This window comes from Centroberyx affinis, unplaced genomic scaffold (assembly GCF_046629955.1).
Source record: "Centroberyx affinis isolate AG114_WGS23_722 - 3 ecotype Tasmania unplaced genomic scaffold, CSIRO-AGI_Caff_v1 ptg000743l_1, whole genome shotgun sequence".
NCBI classification, from domain to species: domain Eukaryota; kingdom Metazoa; phylum Chordata; class Actinopteri; order Beryciformes; family Berycidae; genus Centroberyx; species Centroberyx affinis.
The window spans coordinates 83,936-104,050 of record NW_027279356.1 but is presented as its reverse complement, the minus strand read 5'-3'; the positions used below and the strand labels follow the sequence as shown (position 1 = coordinate 104,050).

Genomic DNA, 20,115 nt, shown 5'->3' with positions numbered 1-20,115 from the left:
GAGAATATCAGGACATACTAATCTACAGTGTCAAGCTCACGTCATTATATTATATACCATAGTTACTGTAAAATTACATAATTTATTTCACACAAAAGACTAAAAATGCAGAAGACAAAAGAGGGAACCTTAGGAAAAATAGCTACATTAATTCTACAATAAATTTTAGAAGGATACTATTCAGATTTTTCCTTTTTCCTTGATTTTTTTCTTCAGTAAAGTTGTTATTATTATCATTATTATAATTATTGTTATTAATATTATTAATAATAATAAATCCCAGCAAACCTATAAGTCCCAATAGGAATATTATAGCGATATTAAAGGACATAAAAAATAGCATTAAGATAAGATTATGAACTCACTACTGAGTACCACAAACTGATACATATTATAGGAATAGTGATTTTTTCAGTAGGGGAAATAGGCAATTGCACATTATTTCAAGAATTCTATTTATTGATTGATTGTGCCTGTTTGCTATAAAAAATACAGTACAAAATACAATCATAGTTGCATACTGTACTCCCATAGCTCCCATAAAATAAAAATCAGATAAATACAGAACAATATCATTATAATAAACCCTATAGAAAAGGCTGACAAAATAAAACTATTATTAAAGTTCATGGTACATGGTTTCTTTGCTGTGTGGAAGTTCTTCTTTAAATACTTCTCATTGTATCTACTGTAGGTCAGTGGGAATTACATCTGGACTAAGTAGGTATACAGAATCTGAAGGGAAAAAAACATATCCTCACTGTCAGAGACTAAAGGTTCATGCCCCAACATGAATGAAGTAATAATAAAAACAGAGCAGAAATATATGAAAAGAAGAGAATCAAGTAATAATGTGATAGCATCTGTTCAATACAGAAACAGTACCATGTTATTAAGAGCATTAATTAAACAGTCTGGAGAGTAAGTAGACTGACAGAGGAACTTCCTTCTGGTAAAAAAAGAAAAAATAATTTATGGGTCAGTGGCCCACCAGGCACAGTGATTGTGTGTGTGCAACAAAAAATATAAAAGCGACATTTCCATAACTCAGACTCTGTGGAATGAAAAAAAAGTATATAATTCCTACATTTCCCATGATGCAAAAGAGAGGTAAGAGGTCCCTAATGGACATAAAGAATTTATAAAACAGGAAGAGAATGAATAATCTCACTCAGGATTGTGTACATTCATAATGCGCTTTTGGTCCCCATATTGCACAACTGTAAACACTTCACTATACCGTGTCAATGCATTATTACAAAGCCTGTTGTGTATGTTTTGGCTCAACTCCACATTGGTAAAAGGCACAGCATATTGCTTTGGATGTGTGGTGGTAATGTTGCTTTCATAGATTGTTCCGCGGCGCCTCTGCGGCACTGGCACTTCCTCAACAGTGTATCGGTTGGTCTTCACATTTCTCTGTGGTAAAGAAGACATTGTCTCACATACCTCCCTCTTTTGTCTGTCACTCTCTCTCTCTCTCTCACTCTCTCACTCACTCACACCCACACCCACATCTACACTCACACACAAACACACTCACACACACACACATGCACACGCTCAATTGCACTTTAAATCTATGGGCCTCCTCTCTCTTCTCCTGTGCTTTGTGAACTGTAATTATTCCACAGTCACAGATTTGGCCAAGTTTCTGGGACAGTCAACCTGGAAATAGAGAAACCGGCGTTACAGCAGATTGAGGCTGTACTGCACATATCAATACAAACACTTTGGACTCTGCGGACATCAACCGGACAAAAAATGGTAGAACCAGATTTATCTGAACTTCAGACTCAAGAACTGACTTGCCATAAAGACTGGAATATGCAACAGTATGGAAATAATATTCTAATACATGCAATTGAAGGCATTGCAATAGTGCAATATACTGCACAGGATGGTTTACTAAACATGAGCATGCAAATTTAATCAGTTTTGCCTTAGTATTTGGTCAACTCAACATTTCAGTATAAACAATATAGTTTGTAACCACTTAATCACTGAAAGCAAATCTTAAAGCAAAAACACTAGGTTAAGAATAGGGTGTTTTTCACCGGTTACGTCAATAATCGTGTTGACTACGTACGTCATATCCTCGTAGCACGGCCAGGTGGAAGGACATGAGCTGCAGGGGGATGACGCTGAGGATGCCCTGCAGACAGTCCACTGTCTGGGGCAGCTCGATCGTCTTGTAGGCATTCTTTGTCACGTCGGGGTCGTCCTGGCAACACAGGATGATGGGCCGACCCTAACAGAGAGAGAGTGAGAGGCAGGGAGGACGAGAACGTTAACACTAGTCCATCAATTCATTTTCATTCATTATTCATGGATCGTAGTTGATTGCGACTTGACTGTGAGAATGTGCCGGATGTGTCGTTGTGTGTGTGTGTGTGTGTGCACCTTAACTCTTATTCTATTTCCTTTCCTGGCGCTCTTAAATGATCATTCAGTGGTCACAAGAATATTGGAATATTGGCTGGCCGCTATGACTGTAACCTTTGTGCTCCTTATGATCTACAAATTTAAGCTTATCCTACTGTTGAACTCTTTGCAAGTCGCTTTGAATAAAAGCATCAGCTAAATGCCTATATTGTAAAATGTCATGTGTGTGTGTGTGTGTGTGTTTGTGTTCCAGGCCCTACCGATCGAGCTGTGACTTGCTGCAGAGCATTCTGGCACTTGGTGTAGCAGGCATCTCTCATGATGATCATGATGACCGGCATGTCTTTGTCTATGAGGGCCAGAGGGCCGTGCTTCAGCTCCCCTGCCAGGATGCCCTCCGAGTGCATGTACGTGATCTCCTTGATTTTCTGCATTGGAAGAAGTTAGTAATGAGATTGCATCAGTGCATATTAAGTAGATCCAAGACATGCAGACATTATCAATCTCAAATCTCAAAGTGTGTGAAAACAAAAGTATTCTCACAAAATTATATTACTCTACTGCGTCTTATCGTAGTTGTTTCTCAGCCCTGCTATATTGCATTATGCTACAGTACAAGTGAATCGCATGGTTCTTTGCTAGGCTGCAGTGTGGCATTCTCAACTCACCAGTGCCCCCTCCAGGCAGGTGGCGTAGTTGAAACCGCGGCCCATGACCAGGAGAGACCTCTGCTGATAGAGCTCATCTGCTATGGCCTTGATCTTCTCGTCCAGCGACAACACCTCCTTTATCAGTTCTGGGAAAGGAGGGGAGAAGGCAGATGGAAGGAGGGAGAGCAGAATGAGTCATGTGGGGAGGAGGGATGCGTCATGGTAGAACTGGTGAGAGAGATGCTAGGTAAGTGTAGAGGTTTGGGATGGGAGATATTTTGTTAGCTTGATTTGGCAGAGGATTTGAAGGTGCTGCGTGCGCATGGTGGGAGCATGTGTGCATTGTGTGTGGGATATACTGAGGTGTCAGTTAGAGGACTCACCAGGTAGCACCCTGAGGCCATTGATGATCTCCAGTCTTCTCTTCTGGAGGGAGATCCTGTCCTCGCTCATCATCAGGCCGAACATGATGAGAGCCACAAACTGACTGGTGTAGGCCTGGATCACACAAACAAAAACACATTTATATAACCCATTGGAGAATAAGCACTGGGCCGGGGTGAACAGTCTGGTGAGAAAAGTCTTTAGGCAATAATACAACACTGTGTTATCATGACAGTGTTTTATCTGTATGCTGTATGCAAAATACTCTCAATGCTGCCCATGTTAAGTATGAAAATGACCTGTGTCTGCTTTACATATATTTCATTCTGGTCTGTGTTCAAGTGAGTATGCATGTGTGCCTGCATGTGTGTGTGTGAGTGTGTGTGTGTACGAAATATACCTTGGTGCTCGCCACTCCTATCTCAGGCCCGGCGTTGATGTGGACTCCACAGTCTGTTTCTCTGGAAATGGAGCTGCCCACTGTGTTGGTTACACCGACTGTCAGAGCGCCACGGTCCTTGCAGTAGCGCAGCGCCATCAAGGTGTCTGCTGTCTCACCTGGGGGGAGGAAGAGGGAATGAATAGATGTGCTTAGGATGCAGAATTACAGCACAATGGGGGCACTGTTGGTGGAAAAAAAAACCAAGAGAGGATGTAATTGTGGCAGGGTGTCACAGGAGAGCCGAGCTGGGAGTGTGAAGCAGGTCCAGTATTTTCTCACCACTTATGACCACATCACTGAAAACGCTGCTGTCTTAGCTCTAATTCTTGCCCTCGTTTTGACGTTGCCCTCCTCTTGTTTTTCTTTAAAGGTTTCACCGTCAGAATTATCTAATTACAGTACAGAGAGATCGTTCATCTCACGCTACTGTTTTCGAGAAATCACGGACCACTAAAAAACGAGCATAACCACCAAACAAATGGCATACGCTACCAGTCAAAAGTTTAGACACACACATTTATTTATTTTTTTTACTATTTTCAAATTTAAGAATAATAGTAAAGACATCAAAACTATGAAATAACACAAATGGAATTTAAAAATAACCCAAAAAGTGTTACAAAAAACAACACAAAAAACAACAACTATATTATATTTTTGATTCTTTAAAGTAGCCATCTTTACCTTGATGGAAAGTCAAAGGCTTTGGAAAGAAATTAATACATACATAAATTCATTACTAGGCATCAACTATTTATATTTGTCTAAGAAACATATTTCAAGCAAGAATAGAAAAAATATGAGCGCTACAGATATAAATATGAGCTACAGTATTGGAGCGGGTGTCCTGTGTATTTGTGCGGTGCTGTCACCTGATTGGCTGATGAAGAAGCACACGTCGTCTCTGAAGACAGGCGTGTTGCGGTCCAGGAAGTCGCTGGCCAGCTCCACCATGACGGGCAGCTCTGTCAGCTCCTCCAGGATCTGTCTGGTCTGAGAGGCAAGGAGAGAAGAGCAGCAGCTTCAGCTTAAGCCTCTTCATCATCATCATCATTGTCACCATCGTCAGTGTTATCTAGAATGTTATCCTCAACATCCTTGCCCTCCTCCTCACTATCATGACCATCACCATCCTCATCTTCATCCTCATCACCATCACCATCGTCGTCATCATGACTATCGCCACTAACAGCAATAACATTTATCAAGCTCCAGCCTTTTGCTCTTTTGAATTATCACAACTATCTTTCTCACAAAATGTCATCAGCATGCTCCTGATTCCTGATTGGTCTACTCACAGCCACAGCGGCGTGGAAACTAGTGCCACAGCCAATCACGATGAGGCGTCTGCAGCGTTTGATCTCCTTCAGGTGGTCCTTTAGTCCTCCGAGAACCACTGAGGAAACAGAAGCCAAGACAGCGGCATTAGATCACTTAATAATATATTGTATAACCACTGTATAACTGATTCACTGTATGTTTCAAATCCTCACTGTTTATCCTATATGAAAGTCATTATTGAGCAAAACAGTAGTTGAATACATTTTAAATACATTTGCTCAAGGAGGGGTTTATTTGCACATATCTTCCATATACATGTCTACACTAAAGTTTAAAACCAATAAAACTGGTTCAAATATTTGAGATGGCTTCCTAAGTATATATTTGTACTAGTAGTTGATAATACTGCATGCTATAAATTTGGAAGATGTGTGAGGCAGAGAGGTCATTTGAATAAGGCTGTACTGATATGCAAATGAATATTTTAGTCCCAGATTACCCTTTGTCATGAAAAATACCAAATAAATAAGGACAAATAGATACTTTGTCTGTGGTAATACAGACACACAATGCTCCAGTGTGTATAGCCCGCATTAGCTCCTGTGCTAATATTGATTCAGATGATCAGGGACCTGGCAGGGCACCCTCAACATCCTTGAACCTTGAAGGCGGGACAGGATATAAGATCATGGGTTCACCTGTGTTGGTGTCAAAACAGATCCGGCCTCTCATCGTGTTGACCACTGACTCTGGCTGCTCAAAGATCTCCTTCTGCATGAAGGCCTCAAAGTTACCTGCAGTGGGAGAAGATATTGAAAGAGTGGTTGTGGCTGATACTTCCCCATGAGCCAGGAAATTCTGAGTGTTTTCCTCCCAAGTAAGAGAGGCAATATCTATGGCTATTGAGACTGAAAACAGGACAGCAATTCAATGTTATGACTCAACGAGCCAGCAGAGGGCGAGCAAGTACAACTCTTTCCACTAGACTTGATTTGTAGAACTACTTGCAAATTTTACATAGAAGTGATAACACTTTATGACCTCTGAATCCTTATATTTTTAACGGAAATTTGTAAATCCAACTTCCTACCTCTATTTAAGCTAAACGAATTACATTTGAACTAACAAAAAAACCCAAACATCTCATATAACAAGTTTTGGCCCTGATAAGCTCCACCAAATGGCAAAATTGCCTTTTGGACTGTTATCTGACCTTTCATGATCTGCTGCATCTCCATCTGCAGGGTCTGGATGGCCCTGACCGGGTCCTCGCCGACCTGCCGCTTCATCCTGTGTATGGAGAGTTTCCCCCCGGCCACCACTGCTATGTCATCATCCTCCATGTACAGCACCTTGTTGGTGTGCTCAATGATGGCACTGAGGATGGGGAGAGAGAGAGAGAGAGAGAGAGAGAGAGAGAGAGAGAGAGAACATCTAATGATGCACTCCACTGATCTGATGTTTACTAAGAGACACATTTTAAAGATTATTTTGGGGGAATGTTTTGCTTTTATTTGATAGAGAGAGACTGGAAAGTTTAGGAGAGAGGGGGATGACATGTGACAAAGGTCCTAGGCTGGATTTGAACCCAGGGTATCATGGTATGCACCTTAGCTAACAGGATAACCCCTTTACATGTGTTAAGACTTAATGCATGCACACACACACACACATACACACACACAAACACACACACTCACACAGACAGCTGCTTTCTCACCTGGCGTCAGAGGCAAAGTAATACTCCACAGCCCTGCCATCCCCCACAAAGTTGAGTGTGTTGGAGCAGTCAGGACGGTTATGGCTGTTCTTCTCCTGGACTCCTTCCTTGAAGAGAGCTACAGGGTCAAAAGTCAGAGTTCAAGGATCAGAGGCCAGGCACTGACTTTCAGTGACACTCGCTAAGACAATCAAGATGTGCCCATCACTTGAATTCTTCATCTCTGCTTCCAGATGTAGTAAACACACTGCTGTGGAAACGGCTTTTGCAATGTTACGAAATTCAGGTTTTATGCTACGATAAGATCAGGAAGCTTTTTAAGTGGAGCATTCAAGCGATAACTGCGATTACTGCAAAGCAGATTGTTTAAAAAATGGATCATGAATAAACGTCCAGATTGCTTTATGTTAACCAGCAGAGAGAGAAGTGAAATTGATGTGATTGCCCTCTGAAGATCATCAGTACATATTATTTCTTATCAGATTTGTGCCCTTTCACTGAAGATGTCATCTTTAATGATCAGATGCAGGCACAAGTTCAACCTGTCATCAGCTGTGATTTCTTGAGTTCTTCAAAAAGTTTATGATATATAGATATATAGATGAACTTGTGTTCACCCTTTGTAACAGTGCTACACTGCACTTACAGAACAGTATGCATCAGACTCTTAGCCCCCTGAGAATCTACAGTCATCATGTTTCACTTTTCTTTTTGCCAGTCCCTCACCTGCGCTGTTAATGGTGCTACATGTATTTTACAGCATTTTAACATAAAAAAATATTAGCACATTCATTTTGAGATATTAGTTTAATTACTGTAAACAAACGAGACCATGTATGCAGAGACTGTCGGCCCTCTAGCGGCCTCTACACTGCATTTTACATTGTGTGCCACTGGATTTCACAGGAAATCTGCGTTATTGCTTTACGGCACAAAGCAGGAAGAAGGCGCTGTTCTTCCAGCGCAAACAAACATAAGGCTTTTAGAGTTTCTTGTAATGGCAGATGGTTAAACAAATGAAAAGCAAATGGAAAAATCACTTCCAAGTGTTTATCTTCCTCAGTAAAGCAAAAGAGTAAACAAATGCATGTGAAAGGATGCCAGAAAGGCAGAGGGGGGACAAGAAGCAAGAAACAAAGGGGTTTATGGGAAATTTAGTCTTGATTTTAAGAAGCACTAGCACTAACAATACCACTCGCAAGAGACAGAGGCTACCAGTCATTTCAGTCTTATTTGTTTACAGTAATTATAACAAGGTATCACAATAAATTTGACAGTGATATTGATGTTTAAAAATGCAACATGTAGCACCTTTAAGTAGGACGCGTATCAATACAGTTCATCTTCATATTCAGGAAAAGGTGTAAAGAAGTATGCATTAGCTAAAAGTAACAAAAAGGACCAAGGAGAATCTAGAGCCTTTTGTTCAACCACTAAGACGCCACACCCATCCTGGTTCTCTACCGACCCCACACCACCTCACTCTGTCTTCCACTCAGCTCTCATGCTGCGCCTTGGACTTTGGAGCGGTCCTGCTTGAACCATGAAGAACCATAAATCTTAAGTAAACAGATAAGAGGTGAAGACAGAGTCTTCAGTACAGTACAGTCTACTCCCTGGCAGTTATCTGTCACAAAGACAGAGAGAGGGGGAACTACAAAACAAATTTGTTATGAACCAAAAATTAGCCAATCATACTTGCAGATGTTTTCTTGTGACAAGCATCTTTGAAAAGTTACAAAAGAAACTCTGTCTAGCCTAAATTATGGTTGGGGGCTCTGGTTGAGAACCACATTCTTTGCAGGAAGGATTTGAATGAATTTCCATAAGACTGCTGGCATCCCAAACTAACACAGAATTCCCTGGAAACAAAGCGAGAGAAATCTCATTCTAGGAAATTTCTGAGAATGAGCTATTGCACAATGAAAAACAAAGCCACAAAACATCTCATATAATTCCCACAGTGGATTAGTCAAATTTGAGAAAAGCTGACAGGTTAGAGCAATGTTACATTGTAAGTTGGTTAGATCATGGCATGGCGTCAGAAAGTGAAGAGAGCAGGGTCATCCAATCATCCCTTGATAGGCTATGATGTTTAGGTTACAAGGCCTCTGAACTTTCGGGGTGTATCAGTGAAGTCTGACGGTACCAAATGAGAATTCTTGACTTTCTCCATATCCTATATTGTTTAAGCAATAAGCCATGAAAGGCTGTGGTTAACAGTTATTTTAGAACAGCTAAGATGCATTATAATGCGCTCAAAGGTGTGCATTTATTAGGTGTTTTACAACTGCTTCAAATTTGACTCAACTAGTAGGGACCCATCACTGAAGTCAAAACTTTAACTCTGTTTCACACTTATAAAGGACAGCCAAAGTCCAAACTTCAAATCATAGAGTCAATTGTTATAGTCAACTCCATACTGGCTGTATCGTTATATTTTTATTCTCAATATCTGAATATTCTGGGTTTTATTCTATTATTAACATCCATAGCTTCCTATCAGAGCAATCAATAGGGCTCCATGTGCATATTTTGTAGAAAAGGGACTTATTTCCTAAATTTCTCTCTATATATATTTTTTGAATTTTGTGTTATGTGACTACAGCCCATAAAGTCAAATTCTTTTGTATGTACTTATAATACTGATTCTGACTTTAATCGAGGGTTCAGAGGCCTCTTCCACCTACCAACGATCCACCATAGATCTTATAGATTCCACTACAGGGGAGGCCCACCTCTGGGTGCTGACACCCCCAGGGCCTCTGTCCCCTTTGGGGAATCTGGCATGTCACTCAGGACTGAGTAGTATGGAGCTACAGATAGATTAAAAAAAAAGAAAAGATAAAAAGCTCATCACATATGGATTGCATGAACTGTATCTGTGGCACTGTGACTGTTGGAATAGTTAGATACAGCTCAGAGACACATAAATATGCGATGATTAGCCAAGGGAAAAAGGTTATGTTAAGTGTGAGTTAAGTAAGTGTGTGAGTGAGAAAATGAATGCCAGCCAAACCCATTTAGGCATATTAATCCCACATTTAGTTCATCCATCCAACCTTTTAACCAATCCATCATCAGGTCAGTGTATGATTTGTGTGAAACATGAAAAAGGATGTCTACTTATCGGAATAAAATACCCATATGAGCAAAGCTCCAGCCCGCAGTGATCATTTTAACAGACAATGCTGGTTCCTGGAGTAACGTGTGTGTGTTTGCGTATGCCGTTGAATGTGTACTTATTTAGGCAGAGATTTAGGCGCAGTGTAAGCGGATAATGGCAGACAGAGAGAGGAACAGAGCTCACCACTGTTGTACTGGATTGGGATGTGTTCGGTCGACAGCTCATACTTGCTTCGCACACCAATGAGCAATGGGCTGCCTCTCCTGAACAGAAAGAAGCAGGGATGGAGAAAGATATGGAGAGAGGGAGAAGAAGGGGAGACGAAGGAAAAGGGAGGGAAAGACGGAAGATTAGGCTTTGCAAAAGACACACACTCACCGTCTAAATGTATGAATGTTGAGTGTTATGTTACGAGGAAACCTGAGAGCAGGGATCAGTACGGCTCTCTCATCCCTGAAGCAGAATGACTCCTATTGTACATTCCAAACAACAACAATGAGCTCAGTGGCATCTTTCCCCTCTTTTTCCCCATCTATTTATTTTCTCTTCCTTGTACCATCTCAATCTTCAACATTGTAACTAGCATAGTTCTGCAGTTGCTTCCCTGTGCAGGCAGGAGCTCAGATTTCCTCACACCTATTCCAAATTCATTCTAAATTTCCTAATCTTGACCATTAGTAGTAAACTGATCCTGTATTAGTCTACGTTCCTGTGGAGGTCATTCACTTAGTTCCTGCTTCCAGTGTCCTGCTTCCTGCTTGGCCACTGATTCTATGTGGGCTTCTCTGATTGGCTGCTGAGGGTGTACAGGTGCAAGCAGGCGTGGCTGTGACAGATGAGGGAAGGTGAGGGTGGGAGGAGCCCAGAAGTAAAATAGATGTAAGCTTTATGCACTCCTCTCGTGACAACAGTGCAAACAGTGTCTGTTACAAAACGCTCCATGGTAAGTTACTTATTAAGATGCCCACTCTTGAGAAATTACTGCCGCTATTATGTGAAAAAAAGCCTCTCCTTATTTCTCCTCTGTCTCTCCCTCTCTCTTGTCTCTTTTCTCTCTGGTTAGCCTTTCCCTGGGGCTTGGCTACATTGACGTAAGCCCGCTGGTTGTTTTAAAGGGTGTGGGGCTTGAGCAGGGAAGCTTGCAAACAGAAACATGTGGTCGCTATCCAATGCAATATTTACCCTAAGGGAGGGAGAGATGAGGAGGAGGGAGGGTTAGGGATGAAAGAAAAGTAAGAGTAAGAGAAAGGGAGAGACGGCGAGGCAGGAAAAGAGAGAGGATGAAAGGATGATCGAATGAGAGAGAGACAAAACGAGGGAGGCAGAGAACGAGGGAATGAGAGTCTTGCCGGAGGGTTGATCACTTGACGAAAAAAGGGAAGGAGGGAGGGAGGGAAGAAGGGAGGGAGTGGAGTCGAGCATCACTGGATAATTACTACCATTCCTCCATCCCTCAACCCTGGGAGACAACGCTAACAATGCAGCACATTAACCCATGAACTCTCATTCTGTCACTATCGTGGCTAGCCATAGCTACAACACTGTATGATGCACTCACCTATCACCGAAGACAGTTAAAACCCTTTCATCATAAAGTGCTCTATAACCCACTGAACCCACCATAAACAGAAACAAAGAAGAAGGGAAAACAATATGCCAAAGTTCACAGAGTTGAGCTGCAGGTGTGCCAGGCAGTGGCCTTGCCCAACACTGAGATGGCACTGCCACAGATCCTGTTAGCATAAACTATAGGTCACAGCCCACTTATTCTCTTCTCTCTTTTCATGTCTTTGCCCTTCTCTCTCTCTCTCTGTCTCTCTCTCTTTCTCCAGCAATCTCCCTTTCCCTGATCCATGACTGGTCACTGAACCAGGAAAGGTATAAAGTGAAATAAAGTGATGAGAAGTGATTAACCGAGAGTGTTGCTGGCCGGGGCATTTCCCGGAGCTGAAACAGGAAACTCTCTAGTCCCTCCATTAATGAGTCACAGAGCAGCCGGCGCAGGGCCAGCAGCCCAGAGGCCAGAGGCCCAGGAGGGAGAGGGGGAACCTGGATTCAACCTCTCCTCCGCTCCCCCTCCGCCTGGGTCTTAAGACACAGATAGTATTGATACAAGCAGTCAGACGGGAATTTGCGCACACGCACTCACACACAAACCACAATCACACCCATTACCGTAAGCGCAGCACGTTAGAGTCATAACGCGTGACACATGTAATGGATGTTGGCTACATTAGCATGAATCAAAGCAGTCTCCTAAAATCATACTTGGTATTGCTTTATTGTGGTGATAACAGAGATGACTCATCTTCAATGAGTCTGGGTCACTGACACTGGACCGTGACGTGAAGTGAAATGTAAGAGGGAAGTGTGTGTGTGTGTGTGTGTGTGTCTGTGTATGTGTGTGTGTGTACATACTAACCTGGTGCCCACTGCCTCTCCAGGGAAATGGCGGCTTTTAAACACCAGAGCAAAGGCCCCCTCCTGAGAGAGAGAAAGGAGCAGAGGAAACGCAGAGTTTACGTTAGCATGTTGAAGGACTGAAAATACACCAAACAACAGTTGAGAGCAGAAGGAGACAAGGAAACAATTAGCAATACAAGATTAAATGTAAAACTAATCATAGCTCTAGAGTAAGAGTAACCTTTAAGAAGGGACACTGAACATTTCCCTGCTTTTCTGGATACAAACAAACATTTCTACTGTGGATCGTCCTTGTGGGGGTTGGTGGTCGAGGCGGGGGTGTGGGTGAGCGTCGGGGAAGCATGGGGTACAGCAGGGTGGGGGTGGGTTAAGAGAAATAAGACCCCTATTGTATAACATCAGCTCTATTTCGAAAGCGCTGACTGCACTGCCGCCCATGGTGGTTAGAAGCAGACTGGGGGAAATGCGAAATGGGAGAGAGAGAGAGAAGGAGAGGGAGGTCTTGAGGCAGTTAGGGGGTCTAACTATCTGGTTCCTATTAGTCCAAACCCAGAAAGTCTGCTTTGCTTTCTCCTTTCTTCTAAGGAGGAGTCTGGGGGGGGGGGGCTCTTGAGCATGACACACACACACACACACACACACACACACACACACACACACACACATACACGATGGAAAAGAGAGTCTTGCTCCATCTCACCCAAAAAATCAGTCTCTACAGATGATGATGTCACTTATGATGCTGTTAGGGCGGTTGCCATGGGGACTGTTTTTGTGATGATGCAATGCGTTTAAATGGACAGGAAAGTGAAGCAATGGCATACAGTGCGGAATGAGCAAATGTGTGTGTGCGTGTATGTGTGTGTGTGAAGGGAGAGCTGGGGGGGGGGGCATATAAGGACAAATCAAACTCTAAAGCTATGCGATGCTGTCCTGACAGCTGTGTATACTTTGAGGTAACAAGGAAACTGGTTTTGGATGAGAGCTCAAACAGAAACATCCGCATCTCTTAGTGTAGAGCAAAAAACACACCTCAAAGCTTTTTTTAGCTCCAGAAATGATGGTGTCTCGCCACTGGCAGACGAAGGAAGTGTTGGATTTGCAATGTAATCAGAAAAGAAAGGCTGGTATCTTATCACCACCTGCACTGCTGTAAATGGGGTCGGTGTATCTTTGGAACAGACACTGTTGTCATTGATGTGTTGCTTTGTGTGGGCTACTCACCAGCTGCTGAATGACCCTCTCTACCAGTGTAGAGAAGGAGATGCTATCGCTCTCTCGGTTGTCATAAACATATTTGATCAGTTTAGGGATCACCTCCGTGTCCGTCTCTGACTCAAACTCATAGCCTTTGGTGTTCTGGAGAGGGTAAGAGATACATATTCACATATAAACAGACTAAGGATAGACAGTACATAGTGTGTGTAGCAGGTGCCACCCTGCGTGCTCCACCGACAGCATTAAATTCCATTTAAATGTTTCATCCTAGGTGTTGCCATAGCAGTGGTGACACAAAACCTGAGGCAAACTATTTTGTGGTTGTATTCTGTGGTTGTAGGAACAAGTGGGGCTGTATGTCAAAACCGCAGCACAAAGCCCTGAATGATAAAAGCTTTGGGTTTTACTTTAATAATTTTATTTTGGCCCTCCGCCAACAAAAATTAGTTCTCTGTTGCTTAGCAACATGCTTGCTTGTTTCAATCTTCATTCTTGTTTCAACAAGGCAGAGTGATACTGTTCGAGTTATTATTATATGGTACACGTATATTGCAGTCATAAGTAATCATGGCGACGCCTCTTGTCCAATCATAATGCGTGGTCGGAAACAACCGTTGTATAGTATCACTTGAAACATTCTTAGTTTATGAGTAGTGTTAAATAATGTCATCATGCCAGCTACTGGTCTTTTATAGCCCCCTTCTGCAGCTGGGCAGATAATTATAAAGCTCCTAATAGTCAGATTTTTCTACCCCATAATCATAAAGGTAGTTTATCCTTCACCTTAAATGTTTGACCAAATTCCCTTTCTTTCAGCCAAGTGATGGTGTGCCACATCTTTTTCAGGTCAACTCATTACACATGGAAAATGTCACTCTTGTAAAGACATTCAACATGTTGGTCTGGTATGTCTGGTTACCCTAGACAAGGTATCGTACATAACAACCCAGCTGAATATAACAAACTGGTGTAACCAGCCAGGTTACATTTTATTTCCTTTTACTCGCCTATGTTTATATTTAGAGTTCACTCTACACTCTCTTCATTGACACCTTTCCAATTCTTTCTGATCCATTGAAGGATGTTGTGACTTCTCACTGAGCCAGAGACAGAGCGACTTGCCATGGAGTAGGAAGAAACAGAAAGGCGTTAACTTCAAAATGTCATGCCCATTGAACAGCATTATAACTCGTAGTCGTTAGTCATTTGTACAAGAGGAATGGTTAGATATTATATAGGGAGACTTACCAGGTACTTTTTTAACTCTTTGTAATTGGTGATGATACCATTGTGGATCACAACAAACTCTGAGGAAAGACAGAGAGAGTAAAAAGATAAGATAGAGGGGCTAAGGTCAAAAACTGAAAGAAGACCACATCTGCCACTCATACAGATCTTAACAGTGATATGTTCTCACTGCATGGCAAGTTTGACAGGTCGGTGTTATCCTAAGACACCCATCACTTTCAGCAACTTCTCAGCTGAAGATTAAGAATATAGTCCAAGCAATGGATTTAGCAGCAACAAAGACAAGTTTATTAATAACATGGCAGGGAAGGATAGGTGAGGACACAGTGAAGGCAGGTAAATGCACAAACAAACAGCTTACAAGCAAACAATATGATAAGCAAGTTATCGCAAGTGATAACCACGTAATAACCATAATATAATACAAACAACATGTACTTGCTTGCACCTTTTCCTTGATCAGGACTCTCATACTTTGAATTTACGAGGACACGTGCTTTGGACTAAAGCCAAGGTATATTACTGACACACCTTCACTCTATTCCTATACTATGAACACAGCATACTAATGATAAAGAGATGGGTGTATATATGGTTGGAATGAGAAGCGTGTGAAGGTGTGTAAAATACAATCATATTGCCTTCTGTTTGGGTTCTCAGCCAAGAATTACAGGCTATCCCACAAAGAAACTATCCAAAACATGAGAATCACAGAATCACAGCAAAAAAACAAGTTGATCTCAATTTTACTATATTTTTTGCCTGATCAGGCTCTTCATTGAAAAACCTGAATCAGAGCTCAGATGAAAGCACCGCCATTCCCATGTTTTTCTTGGATTTATAGTGTGTTTGAGCATGTGTTTGAGGATGGGTGTATGCATGAGTGAGTGTGTGTGCATGTGTGCACAGATGCATACAAGCACATGTGTGCATATTACCGTTATCCTTGTCGGAGCGATGGGGGTGGCTATTGAGGGCGCTGGGCTCTCCATGTGTGGCCCAGCGTGTGTGAGCGAGGCCAAAGTGTGTAAACAGCTCCTCGTCCAGATCCAGCGAGTCTTTCTCTGATCACACAACACACACACTGCTTTGTCACTGACATGAACAGACTGGAGGGAATTTCACAGACAGCAAGTCATTCATTGAGTCATTCTGAGTTATGACTAATAATAATTTCTTTAAAATATTAGGATCAAGAAAGGATGAGGTGGAAGACACAGGATGCTATGATGCTGGAATAACAGGGACCCTATTCAACCAGCAAACATAGAGGACAGTCAGTTTGAAGAGTCCTATTCCAAAATGAGACAACCATCATTTGGAAAGTATGACACCTACTCTGACAAAATGATGGCTTTCATAAAAGCTCTATTAAGCTCTCACTATTAAATGTTATTATTTTGCTATGTGGAGGACACCTTGAATTTTAAATTATTGAGCAACGAACATCAGAAACAATTTTTCCCCACAATGGTTATATAGCATTTTGTCATCAAACATGTGAATCATATGTATCCATAAACCTACTGTAGAGCTCCTCATCCAGAGCCTTGACCTTGCCCTTCTTCTTGATCAGACAGATGGTGTTACTGTTGATGTCGGTGGTCGTCTTGTTAGGGCCGTCCACAGCAACACCTGCAAACACAGGAGGTGAATGATAGATTCCTATAGAGAGTGTCTAGAAAATGTCTGATGGCCTGTATGGATCTATCTTTTGTTCAAGGTATTACATGCAATTGAGGAAAAACTCTTTCTTACAGAAAGGCATTTAACACACAATTGTGACAAATCCAAGGTCTTCCACAATTAGCAGTGAGTGAGTGGACAAATTCAACTTTATCTTCACCAGCAATGGTATAGTTGTATTAGGGTGACTGTAAGTGAGTGGCTTCAGAATTGAGTGCACATAAACTAGTATGTCAGGTGTTATTGCTTGTGTGTGTGTGCGTGTGTTTGGGTGTGTGTTTGGGTGTGTGTAGGACTTGGTGTTTCACGGGCCATGAAAGAGGCTCTTAGTTCTGTGGCTTCATCCTGCTGAGTAGGATGAACAAACACAGAAGTGCGTGTGTGCGTGTGTGTGCGTGTGTGTGTGTGTGTGTGTGTGTGTGCGTAATATGCCACTGGAGGCATACCAGGACAATGGTAAATATCTAGGGTAGAAGGTAGGAGGATCTAAGGTACAAAACACTGTAGAAGACATGGGAGTGTGTTTAGGTTTAGTAAGGCCTGAAATACAGTCCATTCCAGGGCAACAGTCTCCCTACCTATCTATCATTCTGTGATAATTCTGCCTCTCCCTTCACTCTCCATGCGGTCCAGTACATCAATCACCGAATCATAAAGTCATTCATGACCATCGCTGTACGTGACAAAAAGTTGCTCTCTTTCTGTTTCTGTTCTCTTGGACAATCAAGAATGGTTGATGATTATGAAATACTGTAATATGCTGCTTCTTCGTTTACAGCACATCATAGAAAGTAGCCAGTGACAGCTGACGTCTCTCTTAGATTGCCAGGATTTGAAGGATGAGTCTTATGTTGTTAACAGGCCTAATCGCTCAGTCGTTGTCATGGTAAATATATAATGGAGAAAAACAGAAAACAAAACAAGACAATGGATGATGCACATACATATTGCCTATTGTGAATAGGGTGGCATCTGTTATATGTCAATGTTAATTGCCTCATGTCCTAACCTGAGGTGAACTTGCTACTTTGATGTATTTCACTGATTGAAAGTGCCTGAAATATATGTGTGATCCATAGCTGATAACATATACTTAAAACTCCAAATCAGCATCTTTGGCCCTCTCTTTCTCTTCATCCTTTGAATACTGTGAAGCGTTCAGTCCCTAGATTTTATTTTTTTAAAAGGACGTGATACACAGGTGCTGCCAAGAAGTACTGTAAGCCTCTATGCATGGTGTGTGTGCATATTTGTGCATGTGTGTATGTGCGCATGCGTGCGGGACCTCGGCGAGGCTGAGTGTCTTACCTGCTGAATCGTACCCTCTGTACTCCAGTCTCTGCAGTCCCTTCACTAGCGTCTCAAATATCTCCTTTCTGGTGCGAGGCACTTGGTAATTTAGGTAGGCAAAGATCCCTTTTAGAGAGAGAGAGAGAGAGAGAGAGAGAGAGAGAGAGAGAGAGAGAGAACTTGACTCCCCTGAGATGCTCAACCCCCTTGGCACAGTTTACACAATTGTCAACAGCATAGTAGTATCTTTTCATTCTCTTGAGCTTGGGACTATTACATTAATTTTTATGCGTTTGAAGAGAAAACTCTTCCATTTACAAAGAGAGGGAAACCTTCATATTAAGAGGGGTGTTACTGGGACGGTATTTGAGTAGCGGCCCATACAGTTAGTTATTACAGCTAGTTGACATTAATATAACATTTTCTTGTGGTTTGGATTTAGGCCATTAAGGAGAAAGTGGCTTAAATGTATATGCAGTATGTAAAAATCTTCACCTGACTGTTTATGCATAATGCGTGAAGGATTTATCGTGCTTGGAAAGTGCTTATTATGGAAAGAAAAACAACAGGCTGTATGAGAAACCAACAATGGACTCATCATCCTATTATCTTTAATTACATGAGTAAGTCAAGCTGACACTTCTTTATTAAATTTCCATTACATTGGGTATAGTAGGCGACTAGGCATATTATTCATACACTCTCTCCCTACTTGTGTATGCGTGTGTGCGCGTGTGTGTGTGCGTGTGTGTGTATGAGAGAGAGAAAGAGAGAGAGAGAGGGAGAGAGAGAGAGAGAGAGAGAGAGAGAGAGAGAGAGAGAGAGAGAGAGAGAGAGAGAGCTCGTTCTGTTGGAATGTTCCAAGCTGGTTCGCTCCCACAGCCACACAGGTGGCCATTGACGGACGCACATTGCGCGCAGTGTTGGAGCAGGCAGATTGGTTGCCTGCGGTGAACTTCCACAAACTCGGCCCCTTGCGGACACGAGAGAGGGCCAAACGGCTGTAAAAGATTTACTCTCAGCTGTAAACGTCTCTGCTCGTGAGCGGGGCGCAGAAGGAAACAACATATGAGTTTCTAACAAGGCTGTCAGTTGCAGAATGCACTAATGGGCCAACGCTTTACCCGTTTGTGGAGGGTAAATCTGATTCACACAGAACCTGGACCTTCGATAATAATAATAATCACATCCATTGATTTCTGCGTCGTTAACGCCTGGCTCGCTACATCCCCTTCTGTTTGATGGTGACTGACATTATATGCCAGACCTGTCATCAACACCCGTGAGCGAAAACACTGACACGCAGCGGCGCGTAATGTTCCTCAGGAATCCACAGCCAAGGATCAGAGTACAGACACCCAATACATACAACTGTTGCAGTTCAGAAATGGATAGCAACCTGTCGAGCATTTTGGATCGCCAAAACTGTATCAAGATCGGCGTGACTATACTGCTATTACTCTCTGGAGTGGCACCGTGTTACTTATTTTACGCACTAACAATCCGATTACATGAGCTCATTCTTTAACCCACACTAAAACTGCAATACTCGCTTGATCACTTGGATTGCATGCATGACATCAGCATTATGGCAATAGGCACTACAGTCAATGTAATAGGCACTATAGTCAATGTACTTTTGTATGTAATGTAATTTTCGTGCGTAATCCGGCTGATTGCTCTCTCCAAGGCAACACATTCCTCGACACACCGAAAGGCAACCTTACCACACATGGCTCCAGCTGCGTTGTCGGTACTGGATACGGTTCTGTGCGAAAATGACTCGTTGTTTCCCGGGTAGAGTGATGCTTGTCCCGTGTTAAATCCAGAAAGACTGCGTAAAGCTGCACACTCCCTCGATGCATTTAAAGGCTGTTTCCTGGAGAGGCAGCAGCCCCACCTCCTCTGACACCACGCCTGTCCCGCTGTACTGTCCAGCTGCCTTACAGGTGCTCATCCCTTCATCTGTCCGGGATGGATAGCCGCTTATTAAAAGAATTACCTGTCAGCCCGGTAAACACTTCAGGAGAGTTAAGAGTTTGCTGTAGGAGAAGTTGTCGACTTTAGATGAGAAACTAAACGACAAATACGTTTCACCTTTTGCGTCAGTTAGCCATGTAAACATGACATCTGATTAATAGGGGCCTTTTCACGAATCAGTCTCGTTTTCATTGAACATTTATTTGGAAAAGGATTGGCCCTGATTCCTTTGCGTTGACGCGACTTTCATTCAAATTCGAAAACAAAACTTAAAGTCAAA

At 42.4% G+C, this 20,115-nt stretch overlaps 1 protein-coding gene across 2 annotated transcripts; it reads right to left on the bottom strand.

The window, feature by feature from the left end:
- Positions 1 to 448: 448 nt before the first annotated feature.
- gfpt2 (glutamine-fructose-6-phosphate transaminase 2) lies at positions 449 to 19,679 on the bottom strand. 2 transcript variants are annotated; one of them, XM_071519812.1, is made up of 20 exons: positions 19,583 to 19,679; positions 17,874 to 17,981; positions 16,407 to 16,514; positions 15,818 to 15,943; positions 14,880 to 14,938; positions 13,638 to 13,772; positions 12,412 to 12,473; positions 10,173 to 10,252; positions 9,601 to 9,678; positions 6,863 to 6,980; positions 6,356 to 6,519; positions 5,841 to 5,936; positions 5,160 to 5,257; positions 4,734 to 4,854; positions 3,820 to 3,977; positions 3,419 to 3,533; positions 3,054 to 3,181; positions 2,646 to 2,813; positions 2,090 to 2,251; positions 449 to 1,668 (listed from the first exon to the last, which is right to left on the bottom strand). In XM_071519812.1, the coding sequence occupies exons 1-20, from the start codon at positions 19,587 to 19,589 to the stop codon at positions 1,624 to 1,626; spliced, it is 2,136 nt and encodes a 711-aa protein (XP_071375913.1). In that variant the 5' UTR covers positions 19,590 to 19,679; the 3' UTR covers positions 449 to 1,623. The 2 variants fall into 2 exon arrangements, with proteins under 2 accessions (XP_071375913.1, XP_071375914.1); XM_071519813.1 differs by lacking the exon at positions 9,601 to 9,678.
- Positions 19,680 to 20,115: the final 436 nt, after the last annotated feature.

Excerpts from the sequence above, each read along its gene's own strand:
- gfpt2 (XM_071519812.1), bottom strand. Across the intron at positions 5,937-6,355 it reads GATGCAGCAGATCATGAAAG|GTAACTTTGAGGCCTTCATG; the intron begins GTCAGATAACAG and ends CTCCCACTGCAG. Across the intron at positions 2,814-3,053 it reads CCTGCCTGGAGGGGGCACTG|AAAATCAAGGAGATCACGTA; the intron begins GTGAGTTGAGAA and ends CTTCCAATGCAG.